General features: G+C 53.3%; 8 protein-coding genes across 8 annotated transcripts; 4 read left to right on the forward strand and 4 right to left on the reverse strand.

The window, feature by feature from the left end:
* Nucleotides 1-131: 131 nt before the first annotated feature.
* COCSUDRAFT_37376 (histidine tRNA 5'-guanylyltransferase) lies at nt 132-1,551 on the forward strand (the record flags this gene model as incomplete). Its single annotated transcript, XM_005646102.1, has 7 exons — nt 132-235; nt 365-437; nt 521-611; nt 719-918; nt 1,010-1,078; nt 1,219-1,302; nt 1,399-1,551. The coding sequence occupies 7 exons, from the start codon at nt 132-134 to the stop codon at nt 1,549-1,551; spliced, it is 774 nt and encodes a 257-aa protein (XP_005646159.1).
* Nucleotides 1,552-5,240: 3,689 nt separating this feature from the next.
* On the forward strand, nt 5,241-7,064 carry COCSUDRAFT_54042 (hydroxyacylglutathione hydrolase; the record flags this gene model as incomplete). Its single annotated transcript, XM_005646103.1, has 8 exons — nt 5,241-5,377; nt 5,458-5,651; nt 5,780-5,877; nt 5,989-6,248; nt 6,344-6,474; nt 6,594-6,680; nt 6,791-6,881; nt 6,997-7,064. The coding sequence occupies exons 1-8, from the start codon at nt 5,320-5,322 to the stop codon at nt 7,062-7,064; spliced, it is 987 nt and encodes a 328-aa protein (XP_005646160.1). The 5' UTR covers nt 5,241-5,319.
* A 925-nt stretch (nt 7,065-7,989) lies between these two features.
* Nucleotides 7,990-9,491, reverse strand: COCSUDRAFT_48189 (hypothetical protein; the record flags this gene model as incomplete). Its single annotated transcript, XM_005646104.1, has 4 exons — nt 9,301-9,491; nt 8,615-9,184; nt 8,360-8,488; nt 7,990-8,172 (listed from the first exon to the last, which is right to left on the reverse strand). Exons 1-4 carry the CDS (start codon nt 9,343-9,345, stop codon nt 7,990-7,992), a joined length of 927 nt encoding a protein of 308 aa, XP_005646161.1. The 5' UTR covers nt 9,346-9,491.
* A 215-nt stretch (nt 9,492-9,706) lies between these two features.
* COCSUDRAFT_56825 (hypothetical protein) lies at nt 9,707-10,830 on the forward strand (the record flags this gene model as incomplete). Its single annotated transcript, XM_005646105.1, has 3 exons — nt 9,707-9,799; nt 10,365-10,589; nt 10,720-10,830. The coding sequence occupies 3 exons, from the start codon at nt 9,707-9,709 to the stop codon at nt 10,828-10,830; spliced, it is 429 nt and encodes a 142-aa protein (XP_005646162.1).
* A 370-nt stretch (nt 10,831-11,200) lies between these two features.
* COCSUDRAFT_54043 (thiolase) lies at nt 11,201-15,281 on the reverse strand. Its single transcript, XM_005646106.1, has 11 exons — nt 15,103-15,281; nt 14,971-15,012; nt 14,624-14,725; nt 14,420-14,512; nt 14,105-14,226; nt 13,685-13,866; nt 13,388-13,548; nt 13,045-13,173; nt 12,583-12,804; nt 12,140-12,233; nt 11,201-11,933 (listed from the first exon to the last, which is right to left on the reverse strand). Exons 1-11 carry the CDS (start codon nt 15,169-15,171, stop codon nt 11,737-11,739), a joined length of 1,413 nt encoding a protein of 470 aa, XP_005646163.1. The 5' UTR covers nt 15,172-15,281; the 3' UTR covers nt 11,201-11,736.
* A 376-nt stretch (nt 15,282-15,657) lies between these two features.
* COCSUDRAFT_66980 (AAA-domain-containing protein) lies at nt 15,658-19,909 on the reverse strand. The gene is made up of 12 exons (XM_005646107.1): nt 19,722-19,909; nt 19,469-19,611; nt 19,252-19,361; nt 18,981-19,140; nt 18,576-18,785; nt 18,153-18,322; nt 17,892-18,054; nt 17,413-17,618; nt 17,053-17,226; nt 16,617-16,793; nt 16,221-16,362; nt 15,658-16,092 (listed from the first exon to the last, which is right to left on the reverse strand). Exons 1-12 carry the CDS (start codon nt 19,786-19,788, stop codon nt 15,964-15,966), a joined length of 1,851 nt encoding a protein of 616 aa, XP_005646164.1. The 5' UTR covers nt 19,789-19,909; the 3' UTR covers nt 15,658-15,963.
* A 1,355-nt stretch (nt 19,910-21,264) lies between these two features.
* On the reverse strand, nt 21,265-22,697 carry COCSUDRAFT_17262 (Coproporphyrinogen III oxidase; the record flags this gene model as incomplete). The annotated part of the gene is made up of 6 exons (XM_005646108.1): nt 21,265-21,401; nt 21,516-21,675; nt 21,806-21,963; nt 22,069-22,168; nt 22,294-22,479; nt 22,590-22,697. Coding segments are annotated over 6 exons (849 nt in total), but the record flags the coding sequence as incomplete, so codon positions are not given.
* An 874-nt stretch (nt 22,698-23,571) lies between these two features.
* On the forward strand, nt 23,572-23,733 carry COCSUDRAFT_9668 (hypothetical protein; the record flags this gene model as incomplete). The annotated part of the gene is made up of 1 exon (XM_005646109.1): nt 23,572-23,733. A coding segment is annotated over one exon (162 nt), but the record flags the coding sequence as incomplete, so codon positions are not given.
* Nucleotides 23,734-25,104: the final 1,371 nt, after the last annotated feature.

Below are 25,104 nucleotides of genomic sequence, written 5' to 3' on the forward strand. Positions count from 1 at the left end.
AGGAGCAGCCAAAGTTTCCGAGTGATTGCAAGGGATTGCAGCTGTCCAACGGTGCTTCCACATCTTGGAATACAGTGCTTGCAAGTACCAGATCACATCGGAATCAGCAAATGCGACGATAGTATGCCTAGATGGCAAAGAGCCGTTTCGAATATGTAAAGCAATTCGAGCTTGAAGATCCTTTGCTTCCACACTGCTGGATAGTTATACGCCTGGATGGGAAGGGGTTCACTCGGTGAGCTCAATGACTTATAAGCTTTGGAGAATTGGACTTACAAATAGTGCTGAAGATATGGTGTGTAAAGGTCTGCAGCACCCGGAGTGGTAAGATGCTGGTTGACAAAGGTTCCCCCTGTTGCCCCAGGTTCTCAGAGCTTCACAACTTCAAGAAGCCCAATGATGAGCAGGCCCTGCGGTTGATGAACAGGTGTGCCGTGGTAAGTACTATCCATCTTCCTTCTCGTGCCTTCCTCCATCCCTCTTGTATGCGCACCTGTGACTCTTCGGGGTGCCATCGTAGGAAGTCTTGGAAGCCTTCCCTGACATCCGGATAGCGTTTGGAGAGAGTGATGAGTACAGCTTCGTCTTCAGCAAGACCTGCAAGATATATGGCGAGTGTCGATGCTCTAAATTTACACTGTGATGCCCGCATGCCTGCGCAGGTCCATCATGCATGCATGCATGCCATCATAATGACCACATTGGCACTGGAATGCAGGCCGGCGCAGCAGCAAGCTTGTGTCCCTTGTGACATCATGCTTCAGTGGGAATTACGTGCGGTGGTGGCCAGAACATTTCCCATCCCAGCCCCTGCTGTGCACACCAATCTTCGATGGGCGCGCCGTGTGCTATCCCACAGATCACATTCTGAGGCATTATTTAGCCTGGAGGCAGGCGGACACGCACATTAACAATCAGGTGAGGCTGCTTTCTGTCTGGATATGTGTGGCTTGGTCGGTGCACGTTTCTTGGAGACGTTGTGATGATGCATGATCATGTGCTGCTGCAGTATAATACATGTTTTTGGGCTCTGGTGCACAGCGGCAAATCCCGCACAGAAGCACAAGACCACCTGAAGGTACGGCACATCTCCCTACATCTTCTATTGGCACGTCTTTCAGTGTGTTGGACATGGATTGATCGTGCTGAGGCTTCACGATATATGTATCCAACTGATGCCAGGACAGCCCACCTGAAACAGCCAAATTTTTGCTGCAGGGCACTCAGACTGCCTACAAGAACGAGCTTCTCTTCAGTGAATTTGGGATAAAGTATGGATTGCTACCGGTAATGTTTAGGAAGGTGCGTGGCCTAGCAATGCAAATCATGTCTGCAAGGTAATCAGCTGATCCTATATGATGAAAGCCACAATGTCTCTGTTTTGACCCTCTATTGCAGGGTTCTGTGGTCACACGCTCAAGGCGGCAGAAGACTGTCAAGCATGCAGAAGACGGCACTGCTGTGCAGAGGGAAGGGGGCGAGGTCACTGTGACCCATGAGGACATCATAGACGATGCCTTCTGGGAAACTCGCCCAGATATCTTGATGTGAAGATGATATTACATTGCTGCTTGCGGCATGGCCGCTGGCAAATCATGTGTCACGTGTTGTGACTCACATCTCGGGTTGTCACAGCTCTGATTTGCGTACAATGAAGTTCGTTGAATGAACCCCTGACATGCAATAATACTGGCACTTGCGGCATTGCTATATTCATCTTTGAAACAATTTCAATGCTGTATTCACTATGCAGATTTGAATTTGGCAACATGGTGCTAATGCAATATTCAAAGCTCCATACAGAGTCAGTCGTGGTTTATGTATCCGGCTACAGACTTCCGGTCTTTGCTTTGGCTGTCCTTCCAAAGCATTTAATGTATCGTCACTCGCTGATGCATGGGTGCATGCATGCAGTTGGAGAAAAGTCATCAGTCAGGTGTGAACATTGCTGTTTCTGAATATAAAAGTCAAAAATGCCCTACAGACCCCCACAGGATGACGGCCCAGTCAGAACAGCTGACTGGCAGCGCAGAGGAGAGCTGCAGGCTGTGGTCACTGGCTGTGCATCCCTTTTTGCGCAGGCCGGCAGCTGTGTCTCTGTGGCCTGCGGAGTCAGGCCATGCTGGGAGAGTCCTTGTGAGCCGGGGGCAGCAGAGAGGGCCCGGAGCCGCTGGCGGGCGGCATGCCGGCGCTCTTGCCGGCCCAGGAGTTGGTGAGGGGGAGGCCCTTCTTGTAGCGCACGCCGCATGCGTTGCACAGCGTGCGCGGTCCCTCGGGGCCGCACCGCCACTGCGGCGTCTGGTGCGTCGCGCAGTTCCTGCACGTCATCCGCCGCGCCCTCCGCCCCGCCCCTGCAATAATTATCTCTCGAGTTTATCACCCTCCCGATCACCACTTATGTATTTTTCTGGCGTTAGTAGCCAGATGCCGCTCCATTGAGAGCGTGCGCCTCTTCTGACCTCTAGGAAAAACACCCACATGCATAGCAGCCATTGACGAATGCATGTGGGTTGTCGGGTTCTTGACAGCAGTTGCCCTGCACTTGCGCGCCTGCTGGCAGCAACAAGGTGGACATGCAGGCGACGGCGCGCACCCTTCTTGCTGCCGGGTTTGCGTTTGTGTGAGCCGCCGTCGGTGGTGATGCTGTCTGCCTCGCTGTCAGTGGCGGCCGCGGACGCGCTGTCCTCCGACTTGGCCGACGACCCCGCCCGCCGCAGCTCCGCGCGCGCGCTCACCGATAGCAGCTGACTGCGCCGCCCCGTCACCTTTGGCTTCCCCTGCTGCCCCGCCTGCACCTGCAGCCAGGATACGCTCCTTTAAACAGGAACCGCCTGTGCACTGTCCTTCTGCTCTTCACCTGCCCATGTCATGCACATTGGACTGCCGGCACAGCACTGCAGATATTCATAGCGTGGAGGTGGTGAGAGTAGAGGAGGGCACCTTGCGGATGCCTGCGGGGCGGGCGGGAGAGTGGCGCGCGGTGGGGGAGGATTTGTGCATGCTGGTGCGCACGGGCGGAGGGAAGCGGTATGGCTCCAACAGCGCAGGAAGCGGCATCGACACTGTCCGGCTGTTCATCTGCGCAACAACACCAACATACCATCACATACTGATCTCCGCCCCTGACATTACACCTTTTGCACCCAGCTTCTCAGTCCTCTGTCTGTGGCAGCACAACCTTTTTGCACCCAGCTTCTCAGTGGCTTCAGCCCAGCTCCCCTAAGTCTGGTTACGGTCTGCAGTGTCTAGGGCACGATCAAAAAAGGGGATATAAAAGAGAATGCAGGAGGGCAAGGAGCTCGGCCGCACCGGGCTGTGGATGTGGTCTAGTCGGGGCTGGTGCGAGTGGGCGGGGCTGTAGGGGCCATGGCCAGGGCTGCGCAGGGGAACTGGGGAGGGCAGCGGGCAAGGCATGCTGTGCGCCCGCGAGTCCCCGATCAGCGGACTGATGGGCGACTGCTGCATGCTCGCCTCCAGGCTCAGCTGCTGGCTGTCCTGCCCGCAGCGGCTGCCTCGCAGCGGTGGAGATGGCGTCATCTGCAACAATGCAGTTTTGGTTATAGCTTCATCCGCGGATAAGCAGCTGTGATTAAGCTCTGCTGGCTCATATGCAGCAAGTCCAGCATTGTCAAGCCGCTGATGCGAGTCCTTATTCACCGCAATAAAAAAATCCGTTTTGCGAGGAATCGATTGGGGGACAAAAGTACCTGCGGTGGGGTTTGGGCCTCTGGGAAGAAGTGACTGAAGTGGCCGTGCAGGAGCAGGTCGGAGGTGGGGGTGTTGGGGAACAGGTGAAGGGGAGTGTCCGGGCATTCTGACACGTCCGAGCCGGCCTTGTCCAAGTCGTCAAACAGATGCCCCAGATTCTGCAGCTGCACGCTCTGCACACCAAATACCCAATTCATACAAGCACTGGCAGTCAGATCTCCCTTGCGCAGAATGAAATGTCTACCCCAGTCATGGAACATACTTCTGCCTCATCAGCGCAATAATAAAAATCTAGCAATGGGCAGGAGTTCAGTCCGTGAGGGGATTTGTTGTCGCACCAGCAGCTTGGGAGATAGGGCGCCGCCGCTCCCATTGAAGTCCAGGTGGCCCAACATGTCTGCAAAGAGGCCAGACTTGTCTGGGAGAGGGAAGTGCTGCAAGGCGTTCCTTTCAGGCTGCAGGCCAGCCGTCGCCACTATGTCGAACGTGGGAGGGCCGTGCAACGACCGAGCCTTTTGAGTTCCGCACGATACGATGGTCTGCTGGAAATGCATGTGCCCTTTGCCGCTGCCGGGTGAGCAGGTAGTGCCCTGCACGCTGAGGGTACATGCCGTAGCAGTCGGCGGCGACTCAGAAGCTCGCTGGGGAGATTCCCGGGGGTGTGCATCGCCAGGCAGAGTGCTCTCTGCTAGTCGGTGACGCCGTGCACCCTGATACACAGCAGGACTGGCTGTGGTCAGGTTGCCAAGCTTGTATATTTCAAGTTAGGTCTTCCGAGACTAGAAAACTAGGCGCAAAAAACTCAGCGCATTGACGCTCAAGCCGTCCCTCTCCCTAAGCAAGCATCCTAGATACTATGTAAACAAAGGATCGAGGTATCCACGAATCCATTGAGACCTTGCGACCACTTTACAGATAGACGAAGTACGGGACCCTGTCCGGCACGTCAAGCCGTCAGTTTGCAGGGACGCACCTCCAGCGGAAGCTTCTCCTCGTCACTAGCATAGTGACTTTCGGAGTATGTGACGTTCGATATGGTCCTCAGTATCTGCCCATCTTTCAGACCCTGCATAAAAGGAAGCATCCCCCCTTCACTGGCTGCAACGTGGAGAGGGTCACGGCACCCAATTCCAAGGAGGCCCTTGCTATTCTGCCTCTGGTCAACCCACTCACCGGGAAATTCCAAGAGTCGGCCCGGAACAGTGATCCTAACGCGTCGCTCATTCCTTCTAGGGACCTCGTGCATGCGGTCTGCTCTGCCCACCTCTCACAGGGTACGGACCACCGTGCTGCTGGCTTTGACGCAGCTGAGCAAACAGTATATGACTTATAGAGCGCTACAGGTCAAAATTTGGCTTCTTCGTGCACCTTATCGGATCAACGCTCTGCTAGAGTCCATTCCGGACTGTCGCGCTGGCACCAGAAAGTTTGGTTGAGGGTGGTTAGTAACCTTCCAAGTTATTTATGGCTCGCTATTCTGTTCCTACACGCAGGCTTCATTAGCGAGCAAGAACTGCACTTCGATTGTGCTTGGGGAATCTCAAGCGGTCGGGAAGATTATGCTCGCTGAATAGTGTCTCTGAGCGCCAGATCGGGAGTGCTTTTGAGAGCATGATCTCCTCCAGAAGTCTTGCTGCCAACGCTTTACGCTTGTGTCCTTCGCCTCAAAGTAAGAAATTTACATTGCTTTTTGCCTCCATGTTGTGCAAGGCCTTTCAAGCCATGTTTTGAGCAGAACCTTTTGTGCAGGTTACGCACAGAGGGCTTGTTTCAGCACCATAAGATCTGCTCCTCATCTAGCAATTCGACTCTTAGATACCGCAGTCCCAAGGCCGATCCGTTCTGGACCAAGAACTCTGACGACAATGTCCCTCACTGCTGCACAAAAGCACAGTATGACAGAGTTACCAAACCTGTCGGTGCAACGAGTTCCCTGCCTCTCGGTGAGTTCATCTATATTGCGTGCTCCCTTGATTGCCTGCTGTGTCCCTCGCGGCAACTGGAAGTGGGCCATCCCAGGGTCTGATGATAAGCATTATGACTTCATGCATGCATCATTCATGGCGTGCAGGACAACTATGTGTGGGTGCTCCACGAGTCAGGGTCGGGGAAAACCGCAGTCGTTGATCCATCTGAGGCAGCGCCTGTGATAAAAGCCTTGGACAGCCGGTGAGAAACTCAAATGCTCCATTGCACACCAATTCACCCTCAACTGCACAATGTACAATCCTGAGTCTAGTTGTGACAGAACACTTAGTCAAAGAAATGTGTTCCTTGCAGGGGCCTGAAGGCAGACTATATTCTCAACACACACCACCATTTTGACCACACGGGCGGCAACCTGGAAATGAAGCAGCATTATGGGGCCACCATAGTTGGCCCTGCTGCAGACGAGGCCCGCATCCCTGGCATTGACATCAGCCTCAAGGACGGGGACACCTGGGACTTTGGACAGCTCCAGATGAGGGTCTTTGACACTCCTGGGCACACCAGAGGCCACATCACCCTCTACTTTCCCCAAGCCGAGGCCCTCTTCCCAGGCACGGCCTCCTGACTCAAATTAGCTAGCCTGTCCTTGTTGTACTGCCTCACGAGGCAGTTTGACATTGAAAATAAGATGTCATTTGTTGCACAGGTGACACTCTTTTTGCGCTGGGGTGCGGGCGCTTATTTGAGGGCACTCCCCAGCAGATGTGGACGTCCCTTTCAAAGTTGACTCCCTTGCCAGGCAACACAAAGGTTTTTTGTGCGCATGAGTACACACAGGTAACTGTCAACTTCCTTCTTCAAGTGCTTTCCGACAGGAGTACCTGAATGAAATGACTCAACAATTGCTCTCTGGTGGTTAAACAGCATCTGAAGTAGTGCTGCTGTCAATTCTGCAGAGCAATGCCAAGTTTGCAGTGGCAATAGACCAGGGCAACAAAAAGCTGCAGGAGCGGAAAAGATTGATTGACGAGCAGCGCAGCCAGGTGCATGCTTTGGTCAGCAGGCCCATTTGCATGCATGACCCTCTGATGTTGTCTATGTATCCTGCGTGATTCTGGGACTTACCCTGTGGTGCTTGACTCTGCTTCTGCAGGGGATAGCAACGGTCCCGAGTTTGTTGTCTGAGGAGCTGGACACGAATCCATTCCTGCGTCCACATGACAGCGGAATCAGAGCTGCACTTGGTAGAATTTTCATTTTAAGGATCATCTGCCTTATGTTGTCACTATTTTGCTTACGGCAGTCCTCCAGATGGTCATCGTTACGGTCCAATTAAGTTCATTTTTGATTTACTTGCAGGCGTTGCGCCAGATGCTCCGGATGTAGAGGCATTTGCAGCAATCCGCAAGGCCAAGGACAACTTTTGATGTTGGCGTGGTCTGACATTTATCATAGATTACAGTGTTATTGTGCAGCTTGAGCAGTTTTGCACACCAGCAGACAGGGAGATATGCATGGCTTCTGAGGATCTTATTAGCTTCAGGCACAGCATCAAAATGGATGGCCCAGTATTGAGCTTACCGCTGCCTGATTGAACATCTGATTGAATATTTTCAAGCCTGAACCCACGGCATTCCATGGGCGCCTGCGCAGTCTATACAATGAAGCTGTGAAAAATTCTGGACACCACAGCCCATGCGCAGGCCTTTGGGCTTGTGCGCAGCGCAACTGGCGCCTAGAGTGAGTACACACAATGATGGGCAACAGATCAGCGCTACATTGAGCATCGCAAATCTGAGGGAGTGAAATGGTTACAGGAAGAGATCATTCCTAGGGCTAGCTTCTGTATTGCTATCATAGAATACCACGGATGTAATGGAATGTCAACTTATGCAGAATGGGTGATTCCCTAGGAGATGATAAGCACAGTGGAACATGGTGACCTAGGACTCCTGCCCGAGCCTCGTGCATTTAAATCTCACTCGATCTCGATCGACAAGCTCTATAAATGCGTTTTATAATGAACAAAGTTGATTGCGCTGCCTACTTGGTCCCCGTTTTCCCTCTAGCGCTAGCAACTTTCATTGACTGCCTTGATTACACTTTCCTTCTGCATGCTCCTTTATGACACGAGAGTGCAAAGGATAGTGAAATAAACCAGGCGACACTCATGCCACATTCACCAGTCGCCTGTTCTACAAGCGCTGCAGTGCGCACCCACATGTTGCAAGCAATTGTGGCACATCAGCAGCACACATCTGTCAGGGCCGACGATGCTGCCAAGATCTCTATGTCCCATCGGCCAGTCACATGTTCAACGAGCGCTGCAATGTCCACGGTGCATGTTGCACATCAGCAGAGCACAACTGCCAGGGCTGACGATGCAGCCAAGATCTCTATGGCAGCCGCCACAGCCAAGTCCACAGCAGGCATCGCCAGCAAATGCATGGCGCTGCACGCCCACACAGCCATGCCCACCAGGCCTCTGGGATGCTCCACTGCGCTCTCCACAGCCGCTCTTGTCTCGTCCAAAACCTGGCCGGCACAACCAGAAAATTGTGTGACGACCTGGTGCTAAACAACACCTTGCAGACAATTCTGTGCCCTCAAACCAGGCTCCCATCTGTGTCAAGTACACAGCAACACAGCAAAGGCGCTTGTTGGTGCACGATGTACAGCTCATGGCGATAGGGTCGTGGAGTGATCAATAAGATTTTCATACCTCACTGCTGGTTGCTGGTGGTGTGGGTGGAGAAGGAGCAGATTCGTCGAATCTCCCAGGTTCTTGCGGGCCTGGCAGGCACTCAGTCTTCTCTTTCACGATCTGCAGAGATCCTGCCGTCGCGCACACCTGGCAGGCACAACCACAGGTTCATTGACATAATTCCTCAGAAGACAGTGTTGACATGCAAGGGCACCAGGCTGTCAGATCAAACAACTTGCTTGAGGTGCATGGCGTTCAGGCTGTGTCAAGCACCTTTTCAGTGTTGCTTGTTGGTGACGCGGGGGGCACGGGGGTCCAGCTGCTGATAATAACTGCCTCTTCTGGGCATGGCGGGCTTTGGTCATCCTGGTGCCCATCTGTGGCCTCGCCGTCTTCGCTGGAAACAGCTTGGAGCTGCCGGGGTGAGAACAAGGGCAGGTCGGCTGCTGAAATGCTGGTAGTGCTGATGTTCTGGCACATTTGATCTGCTCTGCAGGCTGCCTGGCCCTCATCGCCAGTGTCGCTGCTTTCTGACCTCGGCGTCGTGCAGCCTGATAGTGCCATTGCTGCTGCATCCTCCCGGGTTGGTGTTCCAGGGCTGAATCCCTCTGTGGGCTCTGCTCCTGTCTCAGAGTCGCTGACAACCACCATCTGGCTGTCTGTGATGTCAGGACTCGCTGATTTTGACGCGCATGGCGCCGTGCCTGTCGGCTGCTTCTTGATGGGAACGCGTAATTCCAACTTGGCGGTGACCGCCAAGTCCTGCAGAGGCTGCTTGATGATGTCTTCAGCGGGTTGCACGTCTGATGTACTCCCTGCCTTCTGGCGCTCGTTACGAGGAGGCTGCACACAAAGTGACCAGAAACCTTCAGGAACCGCAGATCCACGGTACGTACAAAGAGGAAACATCAGGGCCGTGTCAAGGAGAGGAGCACCAATACATGAGGTAATGTCCCCACCTTGTTGATCTTGAACCTCTTTGGTGCTGATGAACGCTTCGCCATATTGCTCAGGGGTATTTCCTCCTTTTCCTCAGTGCTGCGGCTGTCGTTGGCTTGCTGTGGATGCGGTGAAGCACGATGACCCTGTTCCTTCAAAGAGCTTAAGAGTGGTAGTCTGCGACAGGAGGCACTTGATCGCCAAGATTTGGTTGCTCTGGAATGTTCATTTTCCACTTCTGTCGCGCCAAGCTTTTGGTAAATGTATCTACCGCATTTACCCTGCAAGCCCTATAATCTATCAATCCTGTAGGGCGATAAACTCAAACCCTCAGGAGCAGCGATTGGAGTCCCATCTGGAGTCTCTGAGAGACCCATTGGTGCTTGCCCCATACTGGGGCCGAAACACAAGCCACGAGTGAGCGAAATGGCAATCAATGCCAGCCAGGGGGTACTGGCACTCGGTGTGCTCACCCTTCTCTTTGGTGGAGACATTCTGACTCTATTCAACGGCACAGGGGTAAGTTGCTCTGACTTAAACTTAGTCTTTTTTTTGCATTTTAATTCTTTCTTAAAACGGTGTTCTTTGACGCCTTTTTTTGCGCTGCCACAGGCACCACAGCACCAACAAACTACTGGACAAAAAGATGCTTTGAGCGAAGGTGGTCGAGTCCACATCTCCTACTGCACCTCATGATCCTTCAAGTAAGTATGATGGGCATTGCCAGGGACAATGCCTCTCGGTCTGGGTTTCGACCAGAGGAACGAGAGCTTGCAACCAATACCAATCCTTCATAATCCCTGTCCTATCAGCCCTTCTGCACTCTATTTGGCATTTTATGCGCATGCGTTTCAACAATGCTGCTCTGCAGCAAGATTGGTGATCAGCTGTGTTCATGCTTCTGCAGGGGGGCTTTCATGCAGTCTCGTCAGGTATTGACGCAGCACTTTCCTGGCATGGAAGTCCTCGGATCAGCATATCCAGTACCAGCCCATAAGGCGCGCCATTCGAAATCTGCCAGGTTTTGACTTTACTTAGGGAAGAGGGGAAAGTGGAAGCTGACTTGGGCCTGTCTGGTTTGCAGGCATTCATGTCAAAAGTTGTTGCGGTCGCTCAGTATGGCTCCATCGGCGTTCTTCTGGGAGGCGAGCAGCTGTTTGGGGCCTTGGGAGTGCCGGTTCCAGAGCTCTATCAGCAGTACAAAGACAAGCGGACAGGGATTGTGATGGGGGTCTGGTTGCTGGGCAATGCTCTCCAGAACCAGCTTGTGTCCACTGGCGCCTTTGAAGTTTACTATGATGGACAACGGGTGAGTGGCAGCTGCAATTTTACACCCACGATTCCCACCAACACACAGCAGAACCGCGCGTATGGGTTGTTTTACAGCAGGTTGACACATCAGAATTAGTGATGATCTCTTATGGTGTCTTGATCGTCAGGTGTTCAGCAAGCTGGAGACCAGTCGTGTCCCATCACTGGACGAGCTGATAGACTTGCTGGAAACAGCCATGGGGTTGCCGCCCACTTTTGAGCAGAGGACAAGGATCTGAGATGGTCCAGGAAGAGCCTCACTTGACTCTGTGCCCTGTGCTGGTTGCATGCATATGACGGTTGAGCAGGAAGCAGACTCTGTCTGTGTGCAGACCCGAGCGCTGTGCGGCCTGTTGCGAGCCCAGAGTCAAACAAGTACAGAACTTCCCTTCTTGTGTACTGAAGCAAATGGTAGGACACCGGCTTGTATATGCAGAAATGCATGCAGTGATATCAATATCTTCTGTATCAGTCCTTTCTTCAGACGAATTTGGCAACAACTGTGCAAGTGCTTCAATTGTGTGGCATGGCCATAGGGCTGAACCGCACCATGTAAACAGTGGCGTTCACATGCGCCTAGTGAGATGTGTAGAATTGGCTTGGGTGAATTCCAGTAAGTCTGGTATTTACAAAGCTTGCTGATACAATTGCCCTCACCATGCTCTTGTCATGTCCAGAATCAAAATTGATCTGCATTGTCAAAGTGAACTCCACAAAATTGCACGTGCTTAGTCACTTGAGAGTGCCTAAATAATTCATGCTAGCCTCCTCTTCGAAGGTAATTGTCTCAAAATGGTCGCAGCATCCGTTGACAGATGCCACAGCAATGCATTTATCACGCTGATTCCCTACTTACACAGAGACCAGAACAATCAAGCTCTTTGAACCTTTGAGAGAGCCCTAGAGCACGCAAGCCCGACAAATGCTTCCTAACCTAACTCCTAGTCCTAGAAACACTTACACCAAAGATCTACATCACTCAAGCCGCTGGAGGCCTCACGATTGGCACTAGCACCAGAAAATATCACTGCTGCTCAGCAAGGATTAGAATGCACGACCCGTGCCGCTGTGCAGCTGGGCCCTCAGAACCTCAATTCCCTTGGTGTGGACCACTGCGCATAAAACAAGCTTCAGCTGCAGGCGGCTCAAATGGAGGCGTCGTGGGAGAGGAAGCCCTGGGCATGGGTGGGGGCGGCGTTGCGCAGAGCGTCAACCTCACCGCCGCGCTCGAAGACGGCGGCCGCGCCCATGCCGGAGCCGATGCACATGGACACCACGCCAAACCTAGACGCCTTGCCGCGCTTGTTCATCTCGTGGAGCAGCGTCGCCGTGCACCGAGCGCCTGCAAGGCCACAATGGTCCCCTCAGCACAAGCAGCCTTGAACCACAAGCAATGGAACACAGGTCATGCACAACTTTGTACAAATACCTCGTTTACTTTGAGACTTAGACAACCGACCTTGCACTGTACTGCTCTGAAGTGTCTCCGAGGGTTTGACACTGGAAAGATGTGGGTGAAGTGTTCATAGGCCGAGGCAAGTGGCTTACCGGTGCAGCCCAGAGGGTGGCCCAGAGCGACAGCGCCACCGTTGGGGTTAACCCTCTCAGGGTCCAGGCCCAGCTTCTTCACACAGTACGTCGCCTGCGCACACAGCAGCGCGCTCAGCACTTAACAATTTTGGCAACAAATTTATGAACTTCATTTAGAACACTGCCCCGACTCGCATGCTTGCAATGAACTAGCCATGATGCAGCAGAAATCCTGGGTTGTCAATCATCCAGCAAACCCTCCTCCAGTATCGCCTAGATTGCTCTACAGTCTCCACATTGACTGGAGGTGTCTTGTATGTTGCACAAAGAGTAACTACACCGCGAGGCAGCCCCTTACTTTTCTGGATTTAATTATGCTTTGATATCTGCATCTCCATTCCTCTACACCCAAGGAGTGCCTCGTTGACAGGGACTAGGGTAGAAGAGATATGTCTGCGCACCTGGGAAGCAAAGGCCTCGTTGAGCTCGAAGACATCGATATCGTCGATGGAGAGGCCGGCCTTCTGCACGGCAGCGGGGATGGCAACGGCAGGGCCGATGCCCATGACGGCCGGGTCCACGCCAACGGCCGCGAACGAGCGGAAGATGCCCAGCACCGGCAGACCGCGCTTGGCCGCCTCGCGCCTCTTCATCAGCAGCACCGCCGCAGCACCGTCGCTGATCTGCAGGTAACAAACAAGGAAAACCCTCAACACATGCTGCATTACCTCATGCATGGTGACGTTTTCGGAACTGTCAGCAACTTGACGTGGCGAGTGGCTCGGCCTTGAAGAGTGGGCTCTAAAATAATACACTGCATTGATCAAGGGGATCCAAAGTTATCATAAGCCAACATTAGAGCTGTTTATGAAAGCTGTCAAGGAGCTGCATGTTTCAAAGAGAGTTCAGGCTTGCGCGCGGACCTGCGAGGAGTTGCCGGCGGTGGTGGTGCCATTCTTCTTGAAGACAGCCCTGAGGCCGCCCAGAGCCGCGGCCGTCACGCCCGGGCGGATGCCGTCGTCCTCGCTCACCACAATCTCCTTCTCCTCACCCTGCAGCCACCATCACCTCAGCACTCTTGAGCTTTGGCTTTTTGGCGTGCAACCCCCTCTAAAGAGAACATCCCTCAATATGGGTCTTGTGGCATGTCTTAATGGCCCCACAAGTGGAGGACTAGGAGAGCAGGCGGGACACACTTTGATGGCAATACAGAGGAAAACGCATGCAACATGTACAAGTTTTCTGAGAGTTGGGGCACAAGCGCACCGTCTTAGGGTCCTTCCAGACGGTCTTGACGGGCACGATCTCGTCCTTGAAGCGGCCGCTGCCGCGGGCTGCGGCTGCGCGTTTGTGGCTGCGCGCCGCCAGCTCATCCTGGTCCTTGCGCGTGATCCCGTACTTCTCCGCCACATTCTCCGACGTCACGCCTGCGCACATTCCACCATCAACACCCCGCCTAACTTACACAACACGATTGCAAGAGCACCTACTGGCTGCACATTACAGTGCACAATCATCATTCGAATCAAGCAGGCATAGGCTTGGGAGCCGGCTGGCACTCACCCATGGGCAGGAGGCAGTCCTGGGCCTTTTGGTTGTCGGCGATCTTGGGGTTGACACCGCCGTCCCATGCCATGGGGTTGGTGCTCATCGTCTCCACGCCGCCGGCCAGGCCGATCTCGTAGTAGCCCGCCTGGATGGCAGCCGCCACGCTGGCGATGGCCTGCAGGCCCGACGAACACTGCCTGCACAAGAGACACCATAAATGTCAGTCATTTGGATCCTCTCCACTCCCCATCAACCCAGTCACACGTCCGCTGTAGCAACGCCCTTTCAGGTGGATTCGTCCTGAGTGAGAATATTGCCGATGGATCAGGATGTGTGTGTTTTGGTGTGGCTTTTTCTGACAGATAACAGAGTTCTTAATTCAGGATGGGTGGGTTTTGGTGTGGAGATGAGGGGTGCAGGGGTGCAGGGCGGCACCTGTTGACGGTGTGCACGGCCACGTTCTCTGGGATGCCTGCCAGGAAGCCGGCGATGCGGACCTGGATGGCGCGCTGAGAGCTGTCTCCCAGCACGCTCCCAATCACGATGTCGCCAATGTCCTGCAAGAAATAAACCAGCAAGTTCTTCATGCGCCAAAAATATTTCTGCCATTGCCAGACTAAAAACCTTCTTTGAGGACTGACTGGTGCGCTTGTCTCAGTTGTCTACTGCAGCAAGTCAGCCAGAGTATAATCAGATGGGAAAGGGTGCGACAGTGCAACGGACGGAACAGGAGCAGCAGTGGCTTCTTACCGCAGGGTTAATGCCTGTGCGGTCCAAGGTGGCCTGGAACACAGCCGCCATCAGGTCATCCGGCAGTGTGTCCTTGAAGCCACCGCGCTTGGCCTGCACAGAACACAGGATCGTATCAGTCAATTATGAAACACTTCATAGGACTTGGAAGGACTTGGAAGGAGCTAATAACCGGCTCCATGCAGTGTTGATAGCGCGCCTCACCTTGGTGATGGGCGTGCGCAGCGCGCTGACAATGACCACATCGTCGGGGCCCGAGGCACGCCTCTCGTATGCAGCGGAGTCACCTGCTGCGCAAGCACTGGCCTGCACGAAGCAACTCTGGTGTTACACGCCTGGTGCATAGCAAAGCAATGCAGCATCTCTACTAACAAGAGCCGAAAGTACGTTGCAATAGGATATCTCGAGGCCAGGATTGCTGTAATTCTGTACCAAAAAGAACAGGGTGACCTCTGGGACTGCACAGGGACAAAAAGCATGTATAGCACAGCTAGGACACCATCACAATGGAGCACCGACACTGTAATGTAAAGGTAAATTTTTCAGCTCACCTGAAGCTGCATCCTTTCAAAAGCCGCCTCTGTGTTGCCCGCCTGCAGTCCCAAGGATTACGTGTTTAGCATAAGGCGCACCTCAATTTGCCAAATGGGAAAACCAGTTCGTAGGCATGAAAATACACTCACCGGACGCAGATGATTCAGCAGAACCTGCTGCCGGCCAGCAGCACGCGCAGGTATTCCTGAGCCTTCCATAGTAGTAGAAAACGTGATCGGTAGGTAGCCGCGGAGCAGAGCCTCGGTACGGCCTTGGTGTTCAGTGCTTGCCGGTATGCTCTCCTGATTGCTAAGAAAGACAACGATAGCGACGAATGTGAAGCAGAGTTTCGATGGGGCTGGAAAGAGGAAGGCGTGCTGACGCGGACTCGTCACACTGAGCTGTCCGAATATAAGTCTCTCAACCCTTAGGTCGGGGGAATGATGTCGGGCTTTGGGTTTCGGGACGGTGGTCCCCAGTTTCCATGAAAAAAGGGGAAGATTTCATCTAAATGCCGGAAGCACTCTACTAAAAGCATGAAGGAAGGGAACTTGTACCGTCTAATCAACAATGTCAAAACCAGCAAGACCCAAAAATTTGATGACAAGATCGTGTTTGCATTGGAAGTCTCTATGAAGACTGCCGTTACAGCATACGTAGGCATGCATGCATCACTTACTTTCTCGCTTTTGTAACAGTGGCTTGACATCACTTCTACTTTTGAGGAAACTTCCCTGGCATCACACATGTCACACCTCTTTTGGGCCCATGCATGCTAGCCTAGAAGGCAGTTGACATGCTCATATATATTGATATTCATGGTCCATTTCGAGTTGTCTTGCAGCCTGCACATGCGACAGCCAGTTTTTATCCCTTATCGCAACTTTTGGAATTGCAAATAGGCAATGTTCTTCAGTGGGTTGCTTGGTATGTCACGTTGATGGGTACCTATATCACTGATCGGGTAAGTCCAGCAAGCAATTCCTGACGTAGCTAGCAGACAGCGATGCTCAATAGAAGCTGGGCATGATATTCTTGATCATAAGTGGCCCTTTCTTCTCCTTCATTCGCCTGGCCACAAATTCCTTGTAGTCCTCCACAGTAGGCAGCTGCCCCTTTGGTATCTCTCCACGGACAATCTGCAGAAGCAAGGAAAGTCAGGATGGTCACCCAGAGTCTGTGAGAATGAAGAGATGCCCACTTTATACCAAGTCCATGACCGGCAACAGACACACCATAGCTCGATGTGCGCAGGTATGAAATTCACCTTGGATGCCCATGCGCGTTCTGTCTGCTCTGCGATGTCGCGCAGGTCGCGGCCAGAGATGTTCCCCGTGCCCGTCAGCTCTGCAAGCTCGGCCAGCTCATCGTCGCTCAGGTGGCGCGCAAGCTGCTTCAGGATCTGCTGCCTGCAGATGCGCCATCAGCAACTCACCATACATTGCACAGAGCCTATTTGCACCAGCCCGATGCACTCAACCTTGCAGTCAACCTCCATTCACAGACAGATCAAGATATTGTATCCCATTAATGTTCCAACACCATGTAGGACCTGTGGCACCCCCCGACCTGCACCTTGCCTCTTTTGGCAGACGCTGCAGTATGACTGGAACTGCTAGATAACAATGTTCCAGCCCAGGAGGTGGAGAACACGTGCCTGCACTGCTGGTCGGGGTAGCCAAAGTCGACGGCGGCATCGAAACGGGAGAGGAGGGCGGGGTCGAGGTCCTGGCGGCGATTGGTGGCTCCAATGATGACGCTCTTGGACTGCGGCCCAAACCCGTCCATCTGCCGCAGCAGCACCCCCAGCAGCCGCCGCGTCGCCTCGTGCATCTCCGAGCTGCAAGCCCCACACCACACAACCATCAGCCACTCGTGTGTTTGAAACTCAGGGCGCCAGAAGACGGCTAAGTGGGGCAACTCTTGACATGACTCAGCCAAACATGAACAGGACAGGTGTGATTAGCTCTTCTAATTTACTGAGCTAAATTGTTGTTGTCATGATGAGTGAGTCAACTCAAGGCAGCCACCCTGTGGGGAAGATGTCCAAAGCACAACTATGCACGAGGAGGCACGGCAAAGGGAAAATGGTGCCCTACCTGCGTTGGGTGGCCAGGGAGTCAATCTCGTCCAGGAAGATGATGGCACCCCCAAGGTCCTCTGCCGCCTTGAAGATCTCCGACAGGTTGCGCTCAGACTCGCCGTACCACTTGGACGCCACGGCCTCCAATGGCACGTACACCAGGGGAACAGCCGCTTGCGATGCAATGACCCTGCCAGGAAACCGAGCCAGCATGGTCAAAGACTGAGTGCCCCAATGAGTGGGCCAGGCTCCCATACCAGGTGCTTGGATCTTTAGAAGGTCAATCTGGCAGCGAGTCACAGATGAATGAGGGGGGCTGCAGCAGAGAGTTGACATGTGTGAGTGCCAGAGGAGGGTTGTGTCAGGCTGGACCCACTTTGCACTGGTGGTTTTGCCGCAACCCGGCGGACCCTGGAAGAGCACAGCGCGCGGTCGGGTGCTGCCGGCCTCGCGCTGCCTTGTGCCCTTGGCCACCTCATCATACACCTCCGGGTGCAGTAACGCCAGCAGCACCGTATCCTCAATCGTCCTCTTCTCATCCTCATAGCCTGTGCGGAAGAAAATAAGATACCCGTCAGGCTCCTGCTCAGGCACACAGCAGGGCATGCATGTCACCTGCATATTGCCATATTGCATTTTAGCAGTCCTGACTAGCAATATTGTTCTATTGTTGCTGCGTGATTTCACATGCAAGGCAGCCTTTCTCCTTAACTCTTGTGCTAGCTATGCCTCGACGTCTGCATATCTCTTTCTATAAATATGTTTTTGCCGAGACGGGAATGAAATATGTGTGTCAGGGCGCGTGCCTGCCAGAGCGCCCCAGTCGACGGCCCCAGATTTGCCTGGCGGATTGACCGTCACTCCCAGCTGCAGCAGGCGGTCGGCGGCTTCGGCTGCCTCGGCGCTGCCATAGCCTTTGTTGGCATCCTCCCCGGCTGTCTTGGCCTGCGCTGCGCTGTGCTCCTGCGGCCCTATTGGAATGCTCTGCCTCGGTGCAGGGAGAGCCTCGCCAGTCTCCCTGAAAGGCCAAACATTTGTGTGAGGTTATTCAGCCCTTTTTACAGGTTCAGCAGGTGTGCAGATGTTGCGTCACAACGGTCTGTTGAGGCAGCTCACCCGGTGTCGAAGATCCGCTGCATCTCGCGCGCCATGTGCCGCTCAATGCCAGGCAGCATGCCGATGCCAAAGCTGAAGCTCCTTTCCAGCTCCCTGAAAAGGCCGGCAACACCCTCGCGCACCTCGTTCATCTCACTCCCCCACACGTCCACTGTGTTGTAGCCCTGCTCCTGCACAGAGCGCCCAGAGCTCTCGTATTCAGCCTCTTCTTCCACACATGCGAGCAATCCCCCACTTGACAGACTCACAAGCATGCTGGCCTGTCATTACAAAGAAGTGAAAGCACTCCCCAAAGGCGGATCTGAGGGCGCAGAAGCACCAGCTCAGGGCAAACTCACACTTCACAAAGTTCCGAGCTTGCTGGGAGATCCCACAGGCAAGCAGGAGCACTTGCGCAAGTGGGCTGTGATGGCGCAGAATCACCACCTTGTTGACGAAAGCGTTGGCGGCGCGCATGGCGGCAGTGATGATGTCCAGTTCAGTGTCGGTCAGGGAACCCTGCGTCTGGAACTCCACCTCTGCGCTGCCGTGGCGGCGCTTGGGTGCCAGCACCCTGGCCTGCAGACCATGCGCTGGGCCGCCCGGAGCATCGCACTCAAAGTGGAACACGTGCCAGGCGTCGTCCTCCGTGATCTGCATGCATGCGAGAGTAACTTGTCTCGGCTACGCTGAGCTGGACCACATTAAACAAACATGCAAGTGGTGACCAAAGAACAGAAAGTATCCCTGATCTGAGTGACAGAAGCCAATTGAGGTGCCCCACAAAGGTCATAAGGAACAGACTTGGAGTGAGGCAACATGCCAGGAATTACTATGGAATGGCATCACCTTGGATACTACGTGGCTGTTACCCTCCTCGCCGGGGGTGCACTTGCTGGTGAAGGCGCTTGCGATCTCATTCATGACCGAGTAGAGGTCCACTCCCTGGCGGACAGGGAAGCGCACGACAAGCTGACCAGGTGAGCACCTCACAGTGGGTGGTGTAGGCCTGCAGGAGCATCATTCCCCATTAGTCTCACCATGAAACTATGTGGCACATGGTGACAAATCTTCACCGCAGATGAACAATGTCAGAAACATCGTTAGACGATGAAGTCACCGTGAGGCTATGTGTCGTAAGGGGAGGACTGCCTCATCCCTGTGCAAGTCCTGATCAACAGCCTCCCATGCTTGCAGTATGCTGAGCCTGTCCTTTGCCGCAAGGGCATCCTGAGCACCACCACATGACTGAGAACTTTGATAGCAAGATTGGGTGTGCAACAGATACTGCTAAGGGTGGCTGCCTTTACAAGACTGTAATAATATAATGTACTTGCCGGATCTGCCTCGCAAGCAGCAGCACTGCAGCCCAGCGCCAGGCCAGCAAAGCCAAGTAGAGGAAACGCCCACTTTCCTCTGTCCTCGTAACCAATACGCAGGCGCTCCACTGCAGATGTGGTCACCGCACATACGGATGCATCTGCACCAGGGTATGGACGTCAATGATGCAAGCTATAAGTTGGTGATACACTGTCAGATAATATTCACAAGGGCACTTACATTTACATTAAGCATTGAAGAGGTGCCCACCCGGTGCTTTCATTAGGGAAAGCTTTCCATGCAGCAGTCTGCTGCATCGCGAAGCGATCGTTTTCATTTGCTAGATCGTGCCTTGATCCGGTGTTTACTGTGTGTGTGGAAGGTCCACCTACGACCTGAGTATTGTGAGATACAAAGTACTGTCTATGATTAATATGAAGGATGCCATCTCGCTCCTATCCTTCGAACTCTGACCATTCGGGAAGGGAAGCATCTGATGCCTGGGTGGGAGGCCGAGGAATCTACTGGAAGCTGCCGTGGCGAATCTTGTAATCTCCACCATTTTTTTGCGACAGGAAGTAGATTGAGCTTGAAGCTTCCCTCTTGGACTTCTCTCGATTTGCAGTGTGTATCTGGCCACCTATTGCACTGTGCTCCAAGATCATGGCAACCTGCAATCATGTGAAGCCTTTCTCGGTAGCACCCCAAAATATCCGAGCAGAGAGGCGCAGATCGACGGTCTTATGCTCATCAGCCAAGCAAGAAAACGTCAGCAGAAGGTAGTGTTCTTATACTAATTCTCCAAGGCGCCTCTTGCTTCCCCTCTGGCAATTGCTTCGTCAGCGTGACACATGCGGTAGTAGATGAGAGCAAGTCACTGTCTTTTGTGTCGACAGGTCCACACTTGCTGCCGCGATGGTGCTTCCTCTTATTCTGTCCGCACCATCTGCCATTGCAAAGGATCTTGGAGCTGCTGCTAGGGCGTGAGTCTGCAGAACTCCTGCCCCATGTACTGTAAGAAGGAGAAGTGCCATGATCTTCTTGTGTTGCATTGGAGTAGGCTACATGCGATGCATAAGGAAGGGTTTATGCGATTTGCTGAGTTCACAAGATTTCCCTTGATTCCTGTCTGGCTTAAACAGGAGAGAGGAAAGGAAGGCCCAGTTGAAAGCGGCAGCGCAGGATATGAGGGAGACAGGGAAGGCGGAAGCAGCTTTCACGGAGAGTCAGTACAGCGTTGGAGATGACAAGTCCCCCAACATTCACACAAGGGTGAGTCACCTTCCTGACCACATCCCTTGCCCTGTCATGACTCAACTGCTCCTGGGTATGTGCTGATGAAAATATTATCGCTGTGCAGCAAGAGGAAGGCGCGCGGACGAGCAAGTGATCTGAGCGGAGAGTGCCACCCATCATGTCCTAAGTCAGCAAGACGGTTTTTACAAATTCGAGTTGGAGAGTTGAGACAATATTGCAATCGCAACAGACGAGGAGTAGAGGTCGGGTCACAATGCTGGGATCAATCAGCTGGTTGTGTTCACCGTTGAGTACACAATTAACTTCAGACCGTAGGAATTTGGTCATGGCATTTTTGAGAATGGGCATTGTATTGGATTGCAATCTGTATCCATTCAATGGACACAGGTTGGCCAAGTTGGCCCCTGACAGTGAGAATTGCCAGTCTTGCCATCAGTAGGCACTGCCACTGGCAGCAAGACTCTAGAGTTCCACAGTTGTTCTGCGAACAGCAGACTGCTACATTTTGGAGGAATGCTGAAAAGCAGGTTTCTGTTCGTTGTGTCCTTCAGTCCGCTCACCAATCTCGTGGGTTCCTGAGAACCTGCACTAGGGCCTCCTCTTGGGATCCCTCTTGAGGGACCACCTTGTAATTCCAGGCAACAAGGGGTGGAAAAGAGACCATCAGAGACTCAATGCGGCCTCCATTCAACCCTGCAGTACAGCGAAGTCATTTAGAACAGATCCAGCGTTACTTGAATGTCAGCACAGCCCCTGTTCCCAACAGCTTCAACCTGCCAGCATCACAGGGAACAGCAATATACCCACCGAAGCGGAAGCCGCGATCATACAGGGTATTGAAGCAGACATAGGCCCCTCGCCGCTGCAGCTGCCACTGCCGCTGCTGCTGACTGAATTTTTCGGTCCTTCGCCGCTCAGCAATGGGCTGCCAGCTTGGCAAGAGTCCTCCAGCCACATCTCGTACAAACTGTGAGGCCACAGCGTGTACATGAAGGTTCACTCTATCACTCTATGCTGTAATTGCGATTACCATACATGTAATTGCAAATATGAACGGGCCAATCTGCATCATCATGGATATATAAGGGCATCCTCACGTGTTCTACGTCAAAGCTGGACTGTTCTGTGGTGAGGTCATCGAAGAATATGCCTCCGATGCCACGGTGCTCCTTCCAAGCCGGCAGATAAAAGTAGCTATCACACCATTTCTTGTACTCCGGGTATAATGATGCCTGCGCAGAGGCATGCAAGCCATCTTCTATTGTATCATGCCGCTCCAGATGCAGACGAGCATCCCTCCACAAGGCATCAATGGAAAATCTTGGGTTTTTGGGAAGTGTTCTTGCCTGATGCCTTCCACACAGGCCCTTCCAAAATCTGTGAAACTCTGCAGCATCACCCTCGAAAAGGTACGCAGGTGTCAGGTCACAGCCGCCCCCAAACCACACCTGATCGCCAACCTACAGCAACAGGAACAGAGATTGACATGTGCTCTCGCCACCCATTGCAGCTGGTGCCAAGAGATGAGTGCAAAGAAGGGCTGTTCAGCCTCTGGCGGGCATGCACAGAGAAGGAAGAAGCAGACCTTGAAGCAGCGGACGTCTGCGCGGAGAGTGGGCACAAAGGGGTGAGCCGGGTGGTAGACGAGGGAAAGAGCGGCTGCTGAGTAGGCCTGCCCGCCGTCAGGGTCAATGCCGCGGCCCCGGCTGCTCATCGCCTTTGCGCGCTCAGCCGTCAAAGTACCCTGCACTATGCTGACATTCACCGCCGCCTGCACCAATGCAACTTTCTGTGTCAAGTCGACATGGAGGGCATCCAACTTATTAGTGGAGGAGTTTATCATCTTTATGTCGAATGTGTCATGCTGCATGCGATACTGACCTTCTCGAGGAGGTCGCCACCTTCCAGAACGGCTGTGATGCCGTGACCAGGATTAAAGGCATCTCCTTCACGCTGCCATGGGTCGTGCAAGAAGGTCGTGCCGCCATCCAGACGCTCGGTTGCCTATTTCACAGTGCGGGGAGGGCGCTCAATACTGAGCTGCCAAATCTGGGCACTACAATTTGCTCCAGTCATGATGCACTTCAGCTTTATGATGCGTGCCTGGGTCTCAAAGAGGAAGCTTTCGAAGTCAGTGTCTGCTCTCGTGCTCACACTTCTGCATCTGACTGATCTGCAAGGAAATCTCACATTGTTCCCTGCCTGGAGCCCGCTGAAAAGAAGTGGACTTTGGTGCAGGACGTGATTTGACAGCATTTAGGCTTCTAAAGGCCTTACAAGAGGTCGTATCACTTTGCCTGATGTCAGATTCTTCGATGCAAGCCTACTGGGTCAATGGCTTAATGGCGACGTCATGATGAATTCATGAACTTGATTTTAAATATGAAGTGTTCCTTCTACCATAAAGCTTTTGATTTCGTCTGAATTCATTTTCATGGGATAAGATTGACCTTCCTCGACATCAGCAGCTGCAGGGCAGATACTTGTTCCGACACTCCTATTCAGGACGTCCGCCTCGGCATCAACTGTTCCAAGTGGGCTTCCGACAGGTGGTGTTTAACCTCATCGAGCTCCTCTTGTACTTTGTGAGCCTAGTAGAAGCAAGACACATCAGCGGCTTTAGCATCGTGTGAGACCTCGATAGGAATAACGCCCAGATGACGAAGTCAACACCCAAACGGTCAATAGGGAAGCAGAACATGATGTGCAGGACACTTGCAGTTAGATGTGGGCATGTGTCAAAAGCAGCCTTCAAACGCTTGGTTCGCAAAGCAGGTAATCCCATCCATAACACACTAGGAAGGAAACGAGCTGCAGTACTTCAATGTAAAGGGTGGGAAAATCGGAGGATGTTGAATCTGCAGGTGTCAAGAGGATGAGCTCTGATTTCCCTTTTGAAGCAATGAAGGCTCTCAGAGAATTCTTGCGAGACATCCTCCGAGACATGATCATCATCACAGAGCATGGAAGGCGCCACACAGCCACTGTGATGGATGTCCTGCTGGCACTGAAGCGAAAGGGCAGGTGGGGACATCTCCCTGTCTTCACCATTGACTTAACGATTGTTTCAACGAGATGAGTTCACTGAATGGTGGGACGTTGCTTACAATATTGTGTCTGCAGGCCCATGTATGGCTTTGGGCCAGTCATGCCTCCTGCGTGGGCGGTCAAGCCAAGGAAGAGCTCATCCCAGTCCGCACCACAGGTAACGTTAATTCCTGGCCGCTTGACCCTGAGAAGCTGCTGTTCAGTTCCTTAGTTGCCGCATGCCCAGACAGCCATGGAGGGGCCAACTCTGACTCGTCTTGCCTGTGCAGCCCTCTGCAGTGCTACACACATCAGAGGCTGAGCTGGACACTGCACCGCACACGCCCCCCTGCTCTGCATCAGCCATGCAGATGCCTGCGCAGCAGGTGCTCACCTTCTACATTTACTTGCGTGCAGCTCTCGCCTGCTCTGTCGCATCGCATGGTTCTTCGTGGTCGCATCCGGTCTGATGTGGCACTGGCCCTCAAGCTTCAAATGGGTGCAGGTGAGAGGAGGCAAGCAACTGGCAGCCGTGAGCACTCCCACCAGCTGCGGCCTGATGGCCCCCCTGCTGGAGCCTGACACGCCGGACAGCGGCCTCTCGGAGGAGCACGCCTGGCGCATCAGGGTGAGTGGCCATTGCTGCCTGACTCTCAGGCCGCTTGCTGCTGCTAGCTGGCACCCACATGATACTCGTGTTGATTAGTCTGGGATACGGTATTCCTGCCTTGCCTGGTCCTGGATTATTGCCATGTACTTATGTGTGTGTCTTTGCAGAGTGCGTTGGGTGCGTTCTACAGCACACCAGAATGCCAACACCTGACGGTGGCCTGCAAGGTACAGCCCAGAAATTCAGGTGTCTGCAGAACAAATGCTGGCCTAGGGGGGTGCTGCTGAAATTGCTCTTTTGGCGCTGATTATGTGTAGGCTTGAGATGTAGCTCCAGATATTTCTGACAGTGACAGTTGCAGAGCTGATGCTGGATGTGTCTGCAGGTCCCTGAGGTCCACAACAAGATACTGCCCTATCTGCAGAGCACGCCGTGTTCAGTCATCCAGCTCCGAAAGGTGATCCAGGAGCTGGCTGACGATGAGACCACGGATATCTACTATGATGACATGGAGGACAGAGTCATTTTCTGAACGTCGCAGTTCTCTGATCGGACATTCAAGGCAGCAACCCTCAAGTGATTTTGTTATAAGATGATGGAAGCCTTGTTTTCCTCACCCAGCTTTGAGGGTAATTTATAAATTGAGCACAGCTTCAAACCGAACATTGTCTTTAAGCTTGTTGTTTTCTGTGGAGTATACACTTCTGATTCATGGTGTTGTGCTGTTCTAGCGCCGGAAAGTGCAAGCGCATGCAGCAG

The sequence above is a fragment of the Coccomyxa subellipsoidea genome (genome assembly GCF_000258705.1).
Source record: "Coccomyxa subellipsoidea C-169, whole genome shotgun sequence".
Lineage (NCBI taxonomy): Eukaryota > Viridiplantae > Chlorophyta > Trebouxiophyceae > Coccomyxaceae > Coccomyxa > Coccomyxa subellipsoidea.